Source organism: Piliocolobus tephrosceles, chromosome 14 (assembly GCF_002776525.5).
Source record: "Piliocolobus tephrosceles isolate RC106 chromosome 14, ASM277652v3, whole genome shotgun sequence".
Lineage (NCBI taxonomy): Eukaryota > Metazoa > Chordata > Mammalia > Primates > Cercopithecidae > Piliocolobus > Piliocolobus tephrosceles.
In genome coordinates this window covers 23,938,185-23,960,926 of record NC_045447.1, presented here as the reverse complement: position 1 = coordinate 23,960,926, position 22,742 = coordinate 23,938,185, and the positions used below count along the sequence as shown (strand labels likewise).

General features: G+C 39.4%; 1 protein-coding gene across 3 annotated transcripts in view; it reads right to left on the bottom strand.

The window, feature by feature from the left end:
• The window catches only part of TNC (tenascin C), a 98,749-nt gene that overhangs the window by 70,657 nt on the left and 5,350 nt on the right, over positions 1–22,742 (bottom strand). Inside the window, exons 1-2 of one of the 3 annotated variants that reach the window (XM_023223746.2) lie at positions 22,518–22,664; positions 740–1,332 (exon numbers count right to left, since the gene is read on the bottom strand). In XM_023223746.2, the coding sequence (XP_023079514.2) occupies positions 740–1,196 (457 nt within the window). In that variant the 5' untranslated portion in view covers positions 1,197–1,332; positions 22,518–22,664. Of the gene's footprint in view, positions 1–739; positions 1,333–22,517; positions 22,665–22,742 lie in introns of those variants that run through there. The other 2 variants (XM_023223745.3, XM_023223747.2) reach the window with 2 other exon arrangements.

Genomic DNA, 22,742 nt, shown 5'->3' with positions numbered 1-22,742 from the left:
TTTGTGTCGTCTTGTGCCAGTGGGTTAATCCCTTTGAGTCCTATTTCTTTGATCTACAGAAGAGGACTTATCTTCCCCTTACCTAACCTTTACCTTAAAGGGCTGTTGGGAGGATTAAATGAGATAATACAACAGTGCCTGTTACACAGAGGTAGCTTATATGATTGTAATCATTATAATTGCTATTAAATTGGAACTTTTTTTCTAATTCTTATAGACTCAGCACTATCACAGGCAGCACTGTGCATTTGTAAGAATACTGAAATGTGAGGAACTTAACTCCTTATTGGAGGACCTTCAGGAATCCCATCCTCCTTCCAGGCCTCAGTTTCTCTATTTGTACAATGAGGTGATGGGGCCACACCAATACCTATCAGAGAGTGCTCTCTGGGGAGAAATTTCATGGTGTACTCATAGGTTTTGGGGTAGAAAGTGGGTAGAGTTCATGGTCAAATACGATTTAGAAACTTATAATTAAGGTGAAATAGGGTTTTTCAAAGCAGGGTTTATCAGAAGCCTGACGATTCCTCTGAGAAGCAGTTGTCGCCATGACTCCTCCAAGCAGGAGAGAGATGGCTGCAGTCTCCACATTTATTTGAATATAAAATCTGTTTGTAATGAACACTCTGGGAAGCTAGTTTTCTAGTGAGCCCACTTTGGACCAAGTGATGGATTCTGCTATGCTCTTCATTTCTCCGTATTTGCACAGTGTGGGACTGGGCGGGTCGCCAGCTCATACCTATGGCAGACTGGGGACAGCAGCCTGCTCCTGCAGCACATTGTTCCCTCAGGGAAGACACCAGGTTCTCCAGCTCCTCCAGTCTGCTCAGCAGCTCCTTAATATCAGGGGCTGCGGCACAGCCACAGGCCCGGCGGGGGATGTTGATGCGATGTGTGAACACAATCTGGTTTTCCCCATCCACTGTATGCTCCTGGAAGCTTTCACTGGGCTCTGAAGGTGGGGCCAGGTCTTTCTCCCCACTGGCTGACTCCAGATCCACCGAACACTGGGATCCCACTGGCAGCTTGATGTTGTAGACGTGGTTAAACACCACTGGCTGGTTCTCCTCTGGCAGGGTGATGTTCACCCTACTCTGTCGCTTGTGCCGGATGACTTTCTTGAGGACCCCACCTTCGGTAAGGAGGGCTAGCAAAGCAAGAAGGACACCTGCCGACAACTGAGTCATGGCCCCCATGGTGGAGGTGGGTTTGGCTGGGTGCTGCTGGGGTTCTACGGTTCTGGGGTGTCTCACTCTCAGCAGAATTGGGGATTTAGAAGCACAAAGTAGACTTCAAATCAGTTGTCCCTGATCTTCTCGAAAGAATTATTTTCTACAAGCAAAGATGAAGAAAAAAAATTATGAGTATCTACTATTGAATATATTGAATATCTATAATTCCAAGTGAATTTTGATTTTATATCCCTGTATTTGGAGCTCTCCTGATAATCTTTCATTACATTCCCTTGTAAAAACATAAAATGGTCTCTAAAAGAACTTTGTCACTTGAAGGAATGATTTCACTCACTATTCAACTTCTGGAAATTTAAGGAGACAGAAAAATAGAGAGAAAAAAGGTAAAATATTGAAATAAAATAGACATAGGTTAGTATCTTGGCTGTAGCTCTGGTCCCTTGGATAAGTTATGTAATTTTTCTTTGCCTTATTTCACTTTCTGTATAGTGAAGATCATAATTGCTAATGACAGGGTTAAAAGAATGATGTAGAAGTTATTTGTGTATTCAGTAATTCCTTCAGTATTTACAAAGTCCTCTGAATGAATTATTACAGTGTTATAAAGGCCCTAGTCCCGGTAGATGTTTAGTAACTCTTGCCTCTTATTATTGATTTTCAAAACTGATTTTCACACCATCTGCTGGTTCTGTTCTGTCATGAGAGGCAGAGGTTAATATAAAGGACGACTCTAGGAGGCAAACTGAGTTTTAATTCCAGTCGAGTTTCTTACTAGTTATGTGACTGTCAGCATAGCATTCAGTCTACTCCTCTGCACCTCAGTTTCCCCGCTCCTTGATTTATTTCCAAAACCTTCAGAAGTCCAGTTTTTAGAAGAGCCTGACAGAATATTCCTGAGCCAGTTGTCTAAACTGAAATTCACAGCTCAGAAAGGATGTCCAAGAGCCTCTGATGTCTTCTCCAATCAACAAGTACTTAGAGCATTTTTACAGAGGTCTGAGGGTGGGAGAAACAAATATAAGACCAAGTGTATATATACCATCAAGGCAGTTAACAATAGAATTAAGAAGAAAATGGAATAATCCATTGAGTACTTAAGGAGCAAAGCAAGAAAGAATGCATAGGATTTGTTTTGTGGTATAGTGTATAACTGCCTATGGGGTTTGAAAATAAAAATGGTCAAGAGAAAGGTGGGGCATAGCTTATGGGAAAGGGAGAGTAAAATTTAAACTGAGACTTAAATAGTGAGAAGAACTAGATGGGAAGAGAATATAGAGGAGAATATGCTACCATGAAGCAGTTCTCACTTTGCCAAGTTATCTTGTTAATCTGTCTTAGAGCTATTAACCGGTAGGGGCAATCAGGCAGCGGAGAAAAGGGGACTTGTCAGAGGCAGTTGAGAAACTAAATAAAGACAGGAAGAAATGGCAGTTATAATATTCACTAAAACAATGCCATGGAGGCCTGTGAAAGTGATCTACACATGATATGAAGTCATTCATGGTTTTCTTTAATTAGGGAATGCACCTGAGTAAAGTTCAAATGATAATTGAAGAGCTATTTATTTATTTATTTAGTTATTTATTTTGTGAGAAGGAGTCTTCCTCTGTTGTCCAGGCTGGGGTGCAATGACGTGATCTCGGCTCACTGCAACCTCCACCCCCCAGGTTCAAGCGATCCTCCTGCCTTAGCCTCCCAAGTAGCTGGGATTACAGGTGCATGCTGCCATGCCCAGCTAATTTTTTGGTTTTTTTTTTTTTTTTTTTTTTTTAGTAGAGATAGTGTTTCTCCGTGTTCCCCAGGCTCGTCCCAAACTCCTGAGTTCAGGCAATCCACCTGCCTCGACCTCCCACATTGCTAGGATTACAGTCATGAGCCACTGTGCCCGGCTGATATTTGTTTTTTAACATGTCATTTACAAATTGACGCTTCCCTATGCCCATGATGTTCTTATATTTGCACATTGTAAGTTAGTTGTTTATGTCAATTAGTGGTGGTGTTTGGATTGCTCAGCCTATAAGAAGGTTTCTAACTTTTTTCTGGAAAGATTTTATCCTAATGATAGAATGCATCAACATGATCCCAACTGACCATCCTTCTTCATGACAGAAAGCCTTTGCAAAACTTAGAGAGGAATTGCGGCAAGGAAAATTGAACTGGGAAACATTTCTATATGACTGATCAGGAGCCTAAAGACTGAGAAAGCATAGTGCATTTAACCAAGAAGGTCCTATCCACATACCAACCACATTCTAATTATATTCTTATTGACACTTTACCAACTATTCCTGTAATATATATTTAGGGCATCTTCTCCTAGTTAGACCAAAAACAAACAACCAACCAAAAAAAACAAACAACCCCCCCAAAAAAACAAAACAAACAAAAACCAAAAAAACAAAAAAACAAACAAAAAAAACCCCCCAAAAACAAAGAAACAAAAAACACCCAACCTTCTTTTGAGCATGCTTTCTCATTGAAATTAGCTCCTTAACTAACAATGTGTGGCTCTGTAATGTAGGTAAAGCCACTGAATGAAGATTATTATAAAAAAGGAGACTTGGCATGTTCTCTCCTTTCAAACCAATTTGGCCATCTTATGTGTTTACTGGACAAATATTTATTGGTTGCACAGTCTACTAGAATAGCTGCTCTAACTCTCTTCACCTTCACAAAGTTCTACTTTCCTACCCCTTTCCCATCAATTCTTAGATTTTTTTTTAGAAAGGGCCATGGGCCAAGCTTGAAATGTTTTTGGACTTCTCACTGACACTTTTGTGTGTGTTGCTAAATGACTTAAATTTCCATCTAAAAAGCCATTATAGTTGCTGATTGAGACTCCGAGGCAATGAGTTTAGAGTAATAATGACCAGAGTGTGAGTAGAGTGAGGGTTTCTCACTGTGCATTTAAGAGATGTGCACCAGTACCACCAAATGCTGCATCGTTGGGGGAAAGAGTATGTTATTCTTGAGCATTGTGTATTTCCTATTGGCTCATGGTGGTCTGAGGGAAGGCAGGTGTTTTTGTACTTTGGGAAAAATCCATTATATTTTCAGTGTTGTAGAAAATGATTAGGCTTTGGAATTAGACATACCTGGGTTCAAATGTCACTCATCAGCCCTGTAACTTTGGCAAGCTACTTATCCTCTCTAAACCATGACCTCATTTATAACACAGGAGTCAAAACCTTTCCAGAGAGAATTAAGGATTAGAGACCTGTACATAAAGTACACAGCATGGTGTCAAGCCCGTAGTAGGCACTCATTAAACAGTAGTTCCAATTTTGTTGCACCCCTCGGAACAAAACCTAACAAGAGTCCATGCCAATAGCCTCCTTTTACTTAAGCCTGAGCTTGACCTCCTAGTTGAATACAGTCCTAAACTCAGCAGCAACTTGGATGTAGATCAAAGAAGAGCTGCAGAAATCACTGGTGGGCGAGGAGATAAATTTACTAGAACTAGAAATATTTATGTGAGAGAGGGAAAAAATAGGGAGCAAATAATGACCTTTAAGAATGTGAAATATTCTCATGCAGACAACCGGCTGTTTTAAGTCTCCTTTGTGGATGAACCCAGGGAAAATTACTTGAGATTGCAGTTGGAGGTATTTAAGTTAGACATGAAGAATCATGTTCCGATAGTAGGACTTTTGTAACTTCAGAATGAGCAACTTATTCTACAGAGACTCTTTAGAAAACACAAACAGATTCTAATCTTTATAGAAAATTGATCAGCAGTAAAAGGTCTGGAAAATATCTTGTAGGAGGAAGGACTACAGACCTGGGCATGTGTATTTTGTAGTTGAGAGAACCAAGGTTGAGTGAGTCAGGGTTACTATGTATAAATCCGGGCAAAGCAGGCACTGGCTTGCCTCTTGTAGCCCCTAAGGACAGAGCAAGTGCTTGTGTGTGTATGTGTGTGTTTACGTGTTGGGGATGGGGCAGGGAGGGAGGGTTGGTTATGAGAAGACAAATTTCAGCACAACAGGAGAAAGGCTTTTCTAGTTGGAATTGGCACCCAATAGAAAGGGCTTCTTTGGGAATGTAGCAGGTTCCAAAGCACCAGAATGTAAATAGAATGGTGTTGAAGGGCACAAGTTTTATAGGCAAATTGTCTTAGGTTTGAATTACTGTTTGATCACTTCCTGTTCCTTGTGCAAGATATCATCTGTGACCATAAGCTAGAGTCTTGTCATCAATAAATGTGTTAAGGGAGTTCTCACAGGATCATTGTGAAAAATGCATGAGATAATGTGTGTAAAAGAAATGGCACACAGTCTTTGGTAGCAGTAAGAGCTTAATAAAGGGAAACATTTGTAATGAAAAATATGGACTTTAATGAATGTGTTTTTTTTCTAGGATTTTCTTTCTCCTAAACTTTGAAAGCCCTACTTTGGCATATGTCTGTTTTTAAGCAAAGACAAGAGTTCTGCAGCAAAGTGAGAACTTTTCCTCTCTCAATGATCCCAGAAAATATGCATGCCCTGATATATATATATATGTATGTGTGTATATATATACATAAAATCTCACCATATATAATATTATAGTTGCTCCAATTATATTATATATTATTATATTATAGTTGCTCCAATTATATTATATATATTTTTATATTATAATATGTGATGTAACATATTAAATATTATAATACAATGAAAGATAATATAATATAGATAATATAATATTACATATTATATTATATATGTAAGTGTGTGTATATCTTTCATGGTGATATTTAAGGATCTGGTAAGTCAATGATTGCAAAGAAGGGCATCAGGAAGAGACAGAGCCTTTGTATTGGCACAAAATACAGATTTTTGGGGTCACATACCCAGGAAAAAGCTATTTCCAAGCTAAGCGTGTTGTGCTGCCTTTTGCTCTGCCTCAGCTTATGTATCTAATGCAAAAGAAGACACGTGTGTCTTTCTTTCTTTACCAAAACTAATTTTTAGAGTCAAATAAATATCCGTGAATTATGAAATTGTTTTTGTGAGATTTTCTATGTATCTCCATCCCTGTCAATGTCTCAAAAACTAATTAATCTGGTGAAAAAAATCCACAATAAAAACTTCCCCATGAGATAGAAAATTTAAAAAGAGGTAAAACACTTCGAATTCATTGGTCTTGAGCTGCTCTGTCCAATATGCCACCTGTGATTATGAAAATTAATTAAAATTAAATGCAATTAAAAATCTCATTCCTCAGGTGATCACTCACATTTCAAGCATCTAAGAGCCCATGGGGCTTGTGGTCACTATATGAGACAGTGCAGATGAAGAACATCTCTGTCATCCAAAGAAGTTTTATTGAGCAGTACTGGTTTAGAGGATTGCTTGTTTTTACTAAGCCCATGGTACAAAATGAGGAGACTAAGACTTAAAGAGGTCAAGAAGAGTCTACAAGAAAGTTTCAATGTTGTTAAGTTTCTTGACTAATGAAAATGGGTGAGTACCTCAGATACAAGTGCCTGGGGATTAGGGAGAAAAAATGGCTTCCTTCTAGCAACTAACTCAATTAACTATAGCAAGCATATATGTGCATTGTAGTTTCCATACCTTACATGTTTGAACATATCCAGGTACAAGTGAGAAACAATCCTCAAGGCTATTGTTCTTTGCAGATCTGAAGAGATAACTACCCTGTGTCAGATCAACATCCTTTCCCCCAATCTTGTCCTTGGGTTAAGAAATATATTTTTCTGCCTCCCTCTGCACACCTTAGAGTCTCGTGAGAATCTTCTCCCCACGTCAAACTAAAACCAAATTGCTCCAGGAACCACTCTGGCCAAGTCTGATGTCTCTTTCTGTCTGCTTCAGCCTCTCCTTAGAAGCTGGAGGAACTTGTCAAAGACAACTCATGACTCCCGTTCCTCTGCTGTCCCTGCACTGCTGTGCTCCAGAGTTTTGAGAGCACTCAGTCCATATCCTTCAGCCATCTAAACATTTCTGTTAATGAAGCAGCTGGGTATGGGGGAAAAAGTCTGGTCTTTGGAGTAAAATAAACCCGTGTTCAGATACAGTTCTATCACTTTAGCAGCTGCTCCCTATGGCCAATCCCTTTCCTCTCTGAACCTCACTTTCCCTGCCTCCTCTCCCTGGGGTTACATATGCCTATCTCATAGTGTTGCAGGAGAGTGGGATGAAATGAGAAGACACATGTTAAGCTACTGGCACAGTGTCTGGCACACATTAAGGTGTGCTTAATATGTGACAGCTAATGATAACAGCAACAGTAATGACAACACTGATCAAATACAGAATAGATCAGAAAGAAAACCTTATCTCCAGAAGGGATGGGGGAATCAGGGAGATACATTCATGACTATAACAAGTAACAAAAGAGACTGGCCAACTCATATCCATTGAGGGTCCCAAGAAAGACATCTCAAAAAAGTGGCATTTGAGATGTACTTGAAAGATGGGCAAGACTCTGAAAAATGGTTGGATACAACTCCAGTAGGTGGGCTCAAATGGAAAACTACAGCATCCTAGAAAAAAGAAACACCATGAGAAAAGGCAAAGAAGTTGGAATGCATGGGTGGTGAGAAGAATTAAGAAGATGGCTGTAATAATAGTGGCATATCCTTGTGGGTGCCAGACACATGCTAAGGTGGTGTAGTATGCAGGGAATATGGAAAGGTCTCATTCTACCAGGGTATGAAATAATGCATAGGAAAGTGGAAAGGCAGAGACTACATGGTGCTGGTAGAAGCCATATTGGGAAGGATATAAAAGATCAACATGAAGAGCTGGTACTTAACTCAGTAAGCAATGTGGCACCTCTGTAAGGCTAGGTGCCTAACTGCTCACAGTTAGTCATCTGTTGAGAAGGCTGGGTAGAATATAGGCTTTAATATTTAGTCCCCCATTCTCCAAATACCTGGCCCAAGTCCCCTACAAAAAATAAGAAGATGAAAACAATGGTCCTGAAAGCTTTTGAGGGGAGTGTGGGGTGTGAGAGGGGTTAAATGTTAAGCTTTAATCTTATTTCAATTGCCTTGGTGTTAAATGTTATCAGTGTTGAATCATTTCTTCAGATTTTGGCATTATAGACTTTTATTTAGAGCATTACTGTGAGATAACAATTTATTTATAAGGTTGGGAAACCAAGGCCAGTGTCATGCCAGTCTTAATGGCTTTTTAGCACATAATTTTACACATTAAGATGCCTATTGGCTTGCTGTCAAATCCTTCTTTTTTTCTCTTTTACTAGTAGAGCTGTTTGCTAGCTAACCTTTTGGAAGCAGCATGGAATAGACTAACAGTTATTTTTGGGCACCTCACTGCAAGACAAAGACCATTGCTAGATGAAGAAATCAACAATTTGAATTTTTCCCTGGTCACAGCTGGAGAATAAACAATTTCATTTTTAGATAAAGATAAAACTTCCAACTGGCTAGAATCATGTTTCAGAAGTAGTTGCTTATGACTTCATTTTTAGTACCTCATGGAATATATTTATCTTGTTGACTTAAGCACGTACATGAAATATTCTAGGTTTGGGAGGACAAGGAGAATTCCTGTCATTTAGAAATGCAGATGAATTTGTTTCCACATCATTTTGGCAACCCATGAGGCAGGTTATACCAAATTTTTCTTCTCACTTACAGGCAAAAGAGTTTTATTGTGCATGGCCTGTCAAGCGTAGAGTTGCTTACATGGGCGTTCTTAAATGTCCTAGAAATTCCTCACCCTTTGTCCTTCCCAACATCCATAAATTCCTTTTTGGAATGTGTCAGGAAGAGAGAGGAGCCAGGAAACAGCCTTAAGTGTGGATTTTTTTTTTCCCCAAGGACATCTGATCTCCATAGTTGAGCAAGTCCAGCACAACCTGTGTCATAAGAGAACTGAGAAAACTCTTAACTGCCAAAGTAAAGACCCTCCTAACCCTAGGTGTTTGAGGAATTCCAGAACTGAGAAGTGGTTATCCATTTAGGCAGAACAGTGGCTTAACTGGTGCCCAGTTAAGATGTTGGGGGAGCCAGCAATTATCCGAGAGGACTGAGAATTATTTTTTAAATGATTTATTCTTGCATTCAACAGAGATGTGTTGAACAAATGTAAGAACAGGCTATGGGATAGCCTAGTGGTGGAGGGGTGTTTCAGAAGCCAATGATGGTCTTGCCCTTAATGAGCTCACAGTTTGGTATAGAAAGCAGATATGTAAACAGATACCTGTTGCGAAGAATGATAAATACTAACATTTACAAATATCAAAGAAACCTCTGTGCAATGTTTGAGGATATCTGCTCTCGCATCAGTCAAACACTGCTAGATCCTTACTCTGCCACTTGCTATTAATTTGAACCACATGGAATCACCACTTTTTTTATTATTATTATTATACTTTAAGTTCTAGGGTACATGTGCACAACGTGCAGGCTTGTTACATATGTATACATGTGCCATGCTGGTGTGCTGCACCCATCAACTCACCAACTACATTAGGTATATCTCCCAATGCTATCCCTCCCCTTCCCCCCTCCCCACAACACGCCCCGGTATGTGATGTTCCCTCTCCTGTGTCCAAGTGGGAATCACCACTCTTTTAGTTCAGAAATGGTTGGGTAGTAGCAAATCCACAGGGTTCCATCCAGTAGCTGTCTTGGTTGTGTAACATTGCCTGTCTGGGCCTTAATTTTCACATCTGTAAAATGGTAACACTAATGTCAACTGCACAATAAAGTTCTTTCAACTGAAAGTGAGAAAAATGAGATAATACAGGCAAAACACTCAGTAGCTAACACTTAAAAGGAGGGAGACCTTAGCAACTAGTGTGTTTTGGTATTATATGATTATTCTGTCTTTTGATTGGAGACGGCATTTCTAACAGAAGGCTAGTGTCTGAAGGATAAGATCTATAAGACAAATCTGGGAAGCCCTCTCTTTCCTACTGTTGCTTTTTCCATGGAAATGTATAAATCTTAGTGTTTCAATTTGTCAAGTAGCAGGGACACTCTAAAATTTTTAGGAAAGTGAGGAGGCTGTGGCTACAACCCTGGGTTTCCTCCTATCCTACCTCTTTTAACTCAGTAGCAAGAAAAGCAAATGAATTAGCTTGGGGTGGGGCTCTTTACTGGGAGGTCAGGACCCTGGCCAAGGTTTCTCAGGGGCAGTGCTGCCGTTGGGATGGCTGTCCATGCTGCTGAGCCAGGGCTTTCTACAGAATAGACTGCCTGTGGTTTAGTCTTTCAAGACTATGTTCCTAATGGGAAATATTTGGCCCAGCTTCTCAGTACTTTCCAAAGACACAGACACACATCAAATTATAGAATCAAAATCATGCTTGAGCAGGACTTAGAAGCAACTGTAGAAGATCACTGGGTACAGGCATGGCAAGTCTGTGGCACAAAACACTTCATTCTAGTGCATGGGGCAGACACAGCTAATCAATAACAACACACTTCTGAGGAAACCTACTTAAGAATCATTCTGAATCATCACTTCAGGCAGCCAATTAAGTAGTATATAAATAGAGGTAGGTATATCACATGAAACTTATTTGCCATACTATCTAGTTATTTAAGAGAATAACTGAATTGAAACACCCACAGAGTCACTAGGTAATCAGTGGTGACTTTTACTAATTAACTATTAAAGCTGATATTAAAATCCAGAGATTTTGTCTTTGGGTCAAGGAGTTCAATTGAGACTGATCTTTTCCTCTAGACCACCGGGAGGCCTTCAAAAAGGAGTGCATATGTATGGCATGGTGACTACAGTTAATAATAACATATTATATACTTCAATTTTGCTAAGATAGTAGTAGATCTTAAGTGTCTTTATCATTGACACACAGAGGTAACTATGTAAAGTGATGGATGTGTTAATTAGCTTGAATCTGATAATCATATCACAATGTATACATATATTAAATCACCACGTTGTATACCTTAAATGTATAAAATTTTAATTTGTCAATTATACCTCAATAAAGCTGGGGGAAAAAAACTTAAAAAAAGTGCATATGAAAGTCTTTCAGTAATTCTTAGTCTGAGGTTATTGTAATGATCTCCAGAGAGAAATATAGGTGGTGGGATCCTGGAGAGCATTTGTGTTAAAGTATTTCTAGACTTCTTGGCCCTGTTGAGGTTTTTGCTTTTTTGTCTCTCTATCCATCCATTCATCCAACTATCTACTTTTTCAGTACATATGTGCCAAGCCCTTACTTAAGTATGAACAATACAACACTGAAGAAGATAAATGTGTTCTGTATAATCACAAAGCTCGTAATGTCCTCCCAAAGAGTCACAAATTGCTATTTATTTAGTTATTTATTTTTTGAGATGAAGTCTTACTCTGTTGCCCGGGCTGGAGTGCAGTGGTACGATCTCGGCTCATTGCAACTTCCACCTCCCAGGTTCAAGTGATTCTCTTGTCTCAGCCTCCTGAATAGCTGGGATTACAGGTTCCCACCGCCAAGCCCAGCTAACTTTTTGTATTTTTAGTAGAGATGGAATTTCGTCATGTTGACCAGAGTGGTCTCGAACTCCTGACCTCAGGTGATCTGCCCGCCTCTGCCTCCCCAAATGCTAGGGTTACAGGCGTGAGCCACTGCACCCAGCCACAACTGATTTTAACTCCATGTATAGTTGATTTAGTATTTGTGATATTCTTAAGTGCCACTGCAGGTTGAGAACATGGTGAACACTCCCAAGCCAATAGCAAGAGTATAAATGTTAACATTCTTTCAAGAGCAAATTGCTATTTACTTACTATGGACCTCCCAATGTGCTGGGTACTGTGGAAAATAGGCCAAGTAAGCAGTTATTTTTTGTTTCTAGAGATCTCAAAAACTAGAAGATCATACACAAGCAAGGTCTGGTATTAATGCCAGCCTGAATGAGATAATTGTGTGTCACTTTGCACTGGGAAGTTCATGGAGGGCTTCCTAGAAAAGCAAAGACTTACAATCACCAAATATTGGTTGAAGAGGCCTTGGAAGATCATTAAGAAGTTGACATAATAATAATAATAATCAGGAAGTTGACATCGTTATCATCACCATCATAAGTAATACAGATATCATTAACTATAATTTATTAAGTGTTGATTTTGCCAGAGCCCGTGCTTAGTTAGCATTTTAAATTTCCAATTTCAAATTCACATACAATTATGAGATAGTATTTGCACCCTTATTTTGCAGCTGAAAAATAGTCTTCACATGGCTTGTGCAGGTTCAGACATTATTAAGTTATGGAGTCAGGATTTGAACCAAAGCCCATCTGAGTCCAAAGTCAGGGCTCTGAACCATGATTTTATACAGCCTTTTGTGCTGGAGGCCAAGCAAAGGAGCTGTGAGTCAAGACCAGCCCCAACCTCTGACTATATAGCTTCCCAACACCTGGCTCAAAGCAGTATACTATTAATCCCCGAGAAGTAGACCTTTAAGATGCTAGACAGCCTGTGACTGCTGTGGAGATGAAGCAAGCTAACAGATACCTTTGGGATGCTGCCATTTCTCAGTGATCATTGAGCGAGGGTTCCAGATGCCTTGCAGGCTTCTAGAAGCCTTTTTGCCATCTCTGCAAGAATAAATCTATCAGTCCTTCAAGGTGCTGCTTAAAAAAAATCTACTATTGAAAGTTTTATCAGGTAATTTTGGCCTAAATTTATCTTTCTCTCTTCTGAATTGTCTGGGGAATTGATATGATATTACTTCATTTATCATTTAAAAAAAGATTTGGAATGACTTTATTACACGTGAATAATTCCATCTCTTAGGAAATTAGCTAATTCTAGCTTATATTTGTATTAGTCTATAAACAGTTATTCTGCATGCAGTTAGATTGTATGTAGACTATAAGCTCTAAGAGGGCAGGGATATATCTGAGACATTCATCTCTGAATGCCCAACACAAAACACTTTATTTAGAACATAGTGAATGCACAATATATTTATTTAAATAAAATGAAGCTGAATGTATTTCTTAGTAAGATGTATCAAGGAATTTATCACAGTCTCAGTTCTGAATTAGTTTATTTTTGTTCATTCAGTTATTCAGTGAGTACTTACTATGTTCCAGACACCACACTAAGTGCAGAGGGTACAAAATTGAGAAAGACAGACCTAGCTCCTTCCCATGAGATTCTAGACATCAACCCAAGGGCTTTTAAGAGCTCAGTGCTTTCTACTTTGAAACAAGATTTCTTTATGACCAAATAAACTTAGTCATAAAGTTTGGCCAGGCCTAAGATGCACTCAGCATGAAAATTTGGTTTTGGTGTGAAGAAAGCATCCTGGGTTATTAGTTAGTAGCACTTTCAATTTCATTGCAGTATTTGTCATTTTGTTGTACTGTTGTTAAATCTAGGTCTCCCTTCCTCATTTAAAATTTTTACCTTCATTACTTTTTTTCTAAGTTCCCAGATACTTGGCCTTTTATGAGGCTATATAACAGGAAGTGCAATAAATTGAAGATCTGGAGGAGAAGCTCTGAGCTCCACTTCTGCCAAGCAGGTCTGACCAGCAGGGTCATTGTGTGACCTTGGGCAAGTCACATCCACTCTTGAGGCCTCAGTTTCTCATGTAAAATGAGCAACTGTGTATGGTTCCCAATTCTAAGATCCCTTTGGTTCTAGTGATCTGTGGTCCATTGCTAATTTCACAATATTTTTGTTGCACTTTATTTTGAATTTCACTTTAGACCCAAGTCAAATGGCCAACATTAAGTACAAAACCCTCTAAGTACTGTTTCTTTCCATAGTTTGGCTTAAGCATTGGTGGTGCCTCACGACTTCCTCCATCCTGCCCCTTGAACAGAAGTTCCATTACCAACCAAATTAAATCCACAAATCTTAATCCATAAAATATTTCCATCCAGACACAATAATGAGATTCATATTTGTGGTTTAGTATACCTAAGAAATGCTCAGATGAAATATGACTAGATCCATTGATACATTCAGACCACAAACTGCCCTGGTGTGGTCTGGTTTCAATTTTTGAAATAAAACTGCAGAGCACTTGCTTTCTGTCTTCTATTTCTTGCCTAGACAGAAAAGAAAATAAAAAGTGATTCTGACCAAGTGGCAACAATATAGATTCCTGTAAAATTCTGGAAAATTGTTTCAAAAATAGATTTGAATTCATTTCCCAATGGAACAATGACCTCTTCTATTTTGGTCTTCATCCAGAATTTAAAAAAATCTGGTTGACTCTTTCACAAGCATTGGAAAGCAGTTCTCAAAGTCTTGAGCCAAGGTTAAGAAATCGAAGAGATTTATCTAGGAAGACCTGATTACAGACAAAGTACAGACAGACTAACACAACCCTAAGTAAGAGAACTTCTGAATAGGGCTCTGTGATATGGTGGCCTTTGTGAAACTGCTATCAGCCACCCAATGTCAGAAATACAGTCCTGAAAGACCCTGAAAAATTTTAAGAAGGCATTGTAATGGGAGAAACAGGAGCATTGCCTTTAGAGTCAGGAAGACTTGAGATCAAATTCTACTTATCTGCTGGGGAGCCTTGGACAACGTCCTATACCTTCTGAATTGTGGCTTATTCAACTATAAAATCCCTCCAGGGATGTTTGAGACAGTGAATGGGACAACAAAGCTGTAAGTGCCTGACATATTAATAATAAACGTTACCCAAATGTTAGTATATCTTCTCCTTTTCTTTCCTTTTCCTTCGTGTCTCCCTTTATGAAGGAGCTCCATGGCATTGGGCATTTTACAAAATAAAAGAGTAATAGCATAGAGGTGGTTCAAGCACTGGTTAAGAAGTGGAATTGGTTTGGGATCAATTACGTTTCAACTCAAAGAGCTGACATAGCTACCTGGAACTGCTTTGAGAAAGATTCTGTGGCTATGACTAGGCTTTCGGGAAAAGGTGCTGTGATGGATTAGCAATATCCACCATGGGGACAGGAGTGGGGAGTGTTGATGCGTACACCAAATATTTGGCATAGCAAAACAGACAGCTTTGGAAATCTTTTCCGATCCAATGTGCTAATATTCAAATGAATGGAATCCTGCTTGAGTGGGGTTTGCATCAGAAGGAGCCAGATGGAGCCACTGACAATTACAAAATCCTGTTTAAATCAAGTTCAATAAAGTCTGATACATTTTGAAAGAATATGACTCGTGAAACAAAAATACGTCTCTAGGACTGGAAGCAGGAAACCAGACTCTCAGGGAAAACTAAGACTACTCCAGTAATAAATTTGTGTGACCCCAGGCAAAGCAAACATACTTTCATTGTCTATTTTCACTTTCCCAAAATGGGACCATCTAAATGCTACAATAATAATGAACATTGATTGCATTTGTGCATTTGTGTCTGTGCCAGACACTGCTTTTTGCGTCTTCTGTGGATTACCTCATTGAATCCTCCCCAAGACCTCTGAGGTAGTTGTCTTTATTTTTCAGTTTATAGATGAGAAAACTGAGGCTCACACAGCTCAAGATCACATAGCTCGAAAGGGGGAACAGAAATTTAAATCAGGTGAACTGATTCACTTGTTTTAATTGTGTTAAAGGATGGTTTGCATAACTAAGGTCGGGGTCCAGAGAAACTACTGGCAATGAAGCATCTTTATGATCTACAGGCAGGACAGGAAAGACTGCAGAAGAACCTGAAAAATAGAGATATGTCTAACTCCCTTAACTTGGCTTTAACTTAGCTGTGTAACTCTAAACAGCATTTTCTAAAGTGTAATCTACATGTTGATAGGTACTAATGTGAGGGAAAAAAGATTTCCTAATTAAACATGTTTGGAAAATGTTATTTTAAACCATATATGATTTTAAGCCAAACAAATCACACAACTTTCTTTACTTCAGGATTTTCCAGGGTGTTTAATAGGTTCATGCTCGTTGGAAATCTCCAAGAAGGGGACAGTTTATAGAGTGTTTCCCAAATCTACTTGATTACTCTGTCTGAAGTGAGTCACAGGATTAGGATTAGGTTTGATGGCACACGATAGGGGAAGAACTGATAGAGAACAAATCCTAGACCCTTCCTCCTTTCATTTCCTTCTGTATTAGAAGAAAGCAGCGATATACCTAACTATGACCTGTCTGGGATAAAATGTGAAGCTCTGTGTTAGAGGATCTTGAGCAATTTAAACTATGAGGCAAGTAAGTCAATATTTATACTGTGCCTGGCACTTTACAAATGCTGTTTAATCATGTTACCAACTGTGGGAATTAGGGAGCATTGTTTGTATTTTACTGGTAAGAGAACCGATGGCTTAAGGAGGTTATGTAAGTGGCCCAGTCAGCATTTATTTGAATCAGAATAAAGAACAGTCTTATAATTCCAAAGTCTATGCTCTTTCTGCTATATCAAGTTACCTTTGAAGTAAGATTCATTGTTCAAGTTAAAGAATTAATATTTATCTACTAACTATCAGAGAGAAACCCAACATAATTAATATGAATAGAGTTGTTGGATTTGCAAAATGGAACAAGGTAGGATGGTGTTTGGGAACTGGGATTTACATAACTATTTTATTTATATTCGTGAACTTGAGGGGAGGGCATAGGCCAGGTGGACTATAACATCTATGTCTTAGGCAAATCTTTAAAGCCCCTGTAGAAAAGCCTGCTCTCCTTGAGTCTGACCTGGAGAGAAGGTTAATAAGTGAGAGGAAGATACAGTGAGAAGTAGCAGATGGGGGAGCTAAAAATCTATCATTTCTGGAAAACTGGGCTTCACACTATGTACTAGCTAAAAAAAATGTGGTTTCCAAGAAATCAGTCAAGGCAGGAGAGCATTTCAGAGGTGCTGGAAATTACCACTTTCAGTTTTGAAAGCGTGGACTTCTATGAACAAACAACCTATTTGTATAAGTAAGGAAAGGAGGGAACATTCCTTCTAAATAGGATCATTTAATTCAGCATATGGCAGGAAATTCAAGAAATTTAGTCAGAAAGAAATACAAGTCAGAGGAAGGCAGAGGCAAATGAAGATGAATCATACAAACGAATAACTTTTAATCATTATTCTGAACTTCTTTTAGGTATAGAGTTTAACATTATGTTTTTGGAGGGGAACTTACTAGTTGATTTTTTTTTTTTCTACTTCAATCTCTTTATATGCATAGGTATGATAATATCCACCTTGTTAGGTTAAGGTGACTGGAAAGTACGTATAAAAACTTAGTAGATTGACTGGAAGGGGTCAGTAAACTTTTCCTTAAGTGGACAGATAGAACATACGTTGAGCTTTGCAGTTAGATGATTTCAGTCACAACTATTCGACTCTGCTATCGTAGAGGCAGCAGCTATAGATAATACACAAATGAGCATAGCAGTGTTCCAATAAAACTTTATTTACAAAAATAGGCTGCCACCCTGTGGTTTGCTAACCTCTGCTGGAATATAGTAGTTATTCAATAAATGACAGCTTCTATTATGAAACTAAATACAGATTGAATTAAACAGTAAGGAAACTAACATTTTTTTGAGTGGCTATTATATACATTTTTATGACAAATCTTACATTAAATGCTTTTTATTCATGCTATCATTTATCTTGTCATTTGTCATGACAACCTGGTGAGTTAGGTATTATTATGCTTATTTGAAAATTAATTTGAGACTCAGGGAGTTTCCATGACTGGCTTAAGAGGCAGAGCCAGCTTTTGAATCCTGATTTATTTGTGGCTCTAAAATGTGTGCTTTCAACTACATTGAGCTACACTGGGCTGACTCCTAAAGGAATTTTCTTCAGTTCAGATAAGGTAAAAACTTAAATTTTTACTGCTCCATAAACAAAGAGATCAGCATTCAAGTGGATACCTTGACTTTCCATTTCCTAGACCTTCAGCAGCTCTTTGGTGGCTGTGCACATGTAAGCACCAAAATATTTGACCTTTGTTTTTCTCCCAGAACCTCTGCTGGATCTCAAGTTTTATGCACTTCCTTTTTGGAGAATACTTAAGCCAAGGTGTACTGTTTGCAAACACTTATTAGCCTTGGGTAGATACTGGCGAGTTTCCGTTGGCATCAAATGGGCTTCCAGAATCTGCTGAGGCCTGGCTGTGCTCATTGATTGTCTTGGCCAGAAAGAGCTGCTAATTGGGATGACATCCTGCTTGTCTTTACCTCTAGAGCTAGGTTTTCCTTCCTGGGCATACCTATTATGTCCCAAGCAGTATGTCTGGATTTTTACTGCTGATCTAGATGAAAAAGAGCAAATTTGCAGTCCCTTTAAAATCTATGAAGCCCTGTACTCCAGTGAAGAATTTCCCAGACTATGTTGCAAGATGTTTTTAGGTACACGTCCTATGGTCAGGTATGTTTGGAGATACTGGGCTAATGAGAGTTGAACAGATTAATTACAGCAAGATTTCTCAGATGATGCACTCTACTTCCCTGAACCATCCATTGGCTTCTAACCACACTCAGAATAAAATTCAAACTCCTAGCCATTGCCTACAGAGCTCCTTCTCTCCTTTCATTCAGATGTCTGCACAATGGCCCATTCACCTCTCACCCCATCTAAAAGAGCACCCCTCTCCCCACCAGTCATTGTTTATCCCCTTACCTTGTTTTGTCTTTCTTCTTAGCAAATATCACTACCTGAAATTGTGCTATAAATTTATGTGATTCCTTTTTATTGTCTGCCTTCCCCCTGCTATGGTCTGAATGTTTGTGTTCTCTCAAAATCCACACATAGGAACGTAATCACCAGTGTGATAATATTAGTTGGCAGAGTCTTTGGGAGGTACTTAGATCATGAAGGCAAAGCCTTCATAAATAGAATTTGTGCCCTTATAAAAGAGACCCCAGCTGCCTTATGTCTTTTGCCATGTGAGGACATAGAAGGTGCCATCTTGATCTTGGACTTCCCAGCCTCCAGAACTGTGAGAAAGTAATTTCTGTTGTTTGTAAGTCACTCAGTTTATGGCATTTTGTTGTAACAACTTGTACAAACTAAGATACCCCACCATAATGTAAACACCATGAATAAAGGGATCTTGACTGTATTGCTTTCTATTTTATCACCAGTCCTAAAATTATGCATTGAATGGACATATGAGCTGTGCATTTCCAAGAACAGAAGAGTATCAAGTGTTCCCCAAACTCATTTGGCCACAAAATCCTTTTTTGGGTGATTTCCATGAGAATGCTTTTCCACATGACACACTTTTGGGAACTGCTTCTCCAGTGGGATCTTATCATCAAGAACTATTTGATCAACAGCTAACAAAACAATGACAACAAAACATTTATATTGAATGCCAGTTTCCGTGTTAAGCAATGCTCATGAACTACATCATTTAATCATCACGATAAACTTTTAAACTAGGTGCTACTATTTGCTTTTAATATGGACAAGAAAAAATTAGCTTAAAGAAGCTAAGTAACTTGGCCAAGATCACATAGCAAGCAAATACCTCTTGGACCCAGAGGATTCTGATGCCAAAGTCATACTCTTAACCATTATTCATTTCTTCTCATGGGATGTGAGCTTCTCTGTGTCCAAGATAGACAGCTCTTTGTCTCCATCCCTCCCTTGAGCCTTTTCTTTCCTCCTATTAGTTGTTGACTGATCTTTGTTTTAACCTCCAGATTTTCAGCTATCTCTTGTGACTCAGCCTAAAATCTCCAGACAGGACTCCTCTGTCCTTGGTACTGGTTTTTCCAAATCCAGAGCAATTTGTGTTTTATCCTGAAGGCCACCTCTGAAAGCAAACACATTCCTTGAGGTCTGTGTTCTGAGACAGTTTCCTGTCCTAGGGCTGGGATGGTTTCCTCCTGTCACATGTTGTGTCACCACACTGCACATTTGTAAGCCAGTGGATGAAGCGTGAAAACAACTTCAAGTTCTGGGCTTTCTGAGCAAACTGCTAAGGAAGAGGATGTCCAAATCTGGGACACAGCAAAGGCTCCTGTTAATTGCTAAAGATTAACTTTATTCTGGTTGTGCTAGGTTTCAGATAAACCAGATACAATTTTTTCTTTTAAGAACTATATTGTCAAGAGGAGCAGACAGTCCATTCCAGGATGACAAAGGAGATGACAGATTTAAAAAAAGAAACATAGGTAGAATGAGATGACAGTAAAGGGGCATCTAATTTACCTGGAGGAAGTGGTGCCTGAACTGAATTTTGAGAGAAAAATATGAATAGGTGAAAAACATAAAAAAGGATATTCTAGGCATGAGGGAATGGCATTTACAAGGACATAAAAGGAATAAAAGGGTTGATGTGAAGAGTATGAATTACAGCTGAAGTCCAGGATCTGTTTAGAGACCAGAAGCAAGATCATGGAGAATCTTGAATGTCAGAATATCTGGATTATTTTTGCAGGCAGAGGAGAAGCATTTGGAATCTTGAGGCCTGGGAATGTTAACTCTATGACTCAGGTTGAAGAAAGGGAGGGCTGGGTTGCTGGGGGCCAGTGGAAAAGCTGTTGCAGTGGCCCATCTGTGAGGTGCCAAGACCTGAACTACAGGGGTAATGGAGGTGGGGCAGGGGATGATGATGGAGCAAGTGGGGAGGCAGTGAACAGATTTGCTTGTCAAGGCAGTAGAGACTACAATATTTTGTATGTGGGGATAGTAAGGAAAAAAGAATTAATCGAAGATGTTACTATTTATTATTATATCTACTGAGGAATAGATTGAGAAGGAGGACAATGGATGAGTTTTGGTTTTGGTCACATTGACTAATAAATAAAATTATTAGAATAAAATAAACTTGGAATCATTGCCTTGAAAGGCCCATCCCTGGGGTGAAATTCAGGAGAAATTATGGCTACCCAGTGAGTTAAAACAACTAATCAAAACACCTGACTCCACTATATACATGGGAGGATGCTAAATAAAAACTAGTCCACTTTAGTGGCTGCCATAATTTTTTATTACTCATCAGGGAGTGTACAGATGGGTTGAGTGAACTTGTCATTCATAAGAAGTTGCCAGAAATTGGTGACACTGGAGTGTTGGAGGCTGTGGCAGGCAGACTCTAAGATGACCCCATTGATACTGCCTCATGGCATTCTCATACGTGTGCAATTACCTCCCCTTGAGTGTGGGATGGCCCAGCGACTTTCCTCTAACACACAGAATATGACTAGGTGATGGAATATCCCTTCCATGATTAGATTACACAGGATTGTGATGTGCCTCCTGCTTACAGACTCTCTCTTTCTCTCTCTCCTGTTTTTTTTTTTGAGATGGAATCTCGCTCTTGTTATCCAGGCTGGAGTGCAATGGCTAGATCTCGGCTCACTGCAACCTACGACTCCCAAGGTCAAGTGATTCTCCTGCTTCAGCCTCCTGAGTAGCCGGGATTACAGGTGCCCACCACTATGCTAGGCTAATTTTTTGGTATTTTTAATAGAGACAGGATTTCACCTTATTGGCCAGGCTGGTCTTGAACTCCTGACCTCAAGTGATCCACCTGCCTTGGCCTCCCAAAGTGCTAGGATTAACAACAGGTGTGGGCCACCATGCCCAGCAACTCTCTTTCTCATTGGCTTTGTTAATGTAAATGGCCTTGCTGGAGAAGCCCATGTGGCAAGGAACTGAGGGTGGTCTTGGACCAGCAGCCATCAAAGAACTAAGGCCCTCAGTTCAATATCTCTCAAGAAATGGAGTCCAGCGAACAACCACATTAACAAGCTTGGAAGCCAATCATCCCCCAGTTCAGCCTTTAGATGGGACATCAACCCTGTCCAACACAGACAATAACCTCATAAGAGATCATGAGGCAGAAAATCCAGCTAAGCTGTGCTTAGACCTCTAGAAACCATGAGATAATAAATGAGTGTTGATTTAAAGTAATTTGGTATGCATTAATAGATAATGAATACAGAGGTACTAGTCATCCTTGGCTCAGTCCATATGAGTTAAGGCTGTTGAGAAAATAAGACTCGGTTCATTTTTCTTTTCTAAAAGAATGTCTTAATTCTGAAACTTTTAATATTGTCCCTGGCTTCCAAGAGCAAGAGTCAGAAGACCTGGGATTCCACACTGACCCTGTTGCCAACTGGCAGAAGATCTTAGAAAGATCTTTCCCTTCTCTATGTCTCAGTTTCACCCTCTTTAAAATGAGGTATGCTAACCTAGGCCAGCAATTTACAAAAACATTCTGTTTTTTCCCCACAGAACCCTTTCATCAAATGAAATTTCATGAGGAGGCTCAGTGTACAAAACAGATAAGTGGAGGGGCTTTCAGTGATATAAGTTGAGGAGAATCCCCTGCTTGACCTCCCTGTCTCTCCACAGCAGCCCCCAAATCTCCTCTGAGGTTCTTTTTAAAATCCAGTCTGAAAGATTCTGGCTTAGAGGCTGCCCGTGAGCCCTTACAGTTTGAAAATTCTATGTTCCCTAAGGAGATTTAAGAAAATAGTAACCTACCTAGAAGTTAAAGCACTCCTCTGCAATATCTGTGCATCGACCTTCACAAGACCATTCCACAATCCTGGGTATCTCCTTTGGGGACTGTGCTAATGGTGTGTCTGCCCATGGTTGACCTTTTTTTGGGGAAAACAAACTCCAGTAGACAAAGCTCCTGCCTCCCTAACGTTCTTGACCTCAGTGGTGTACAGTCCAGTGTGGCAGGGAAGGCAATCATAGGGGTAA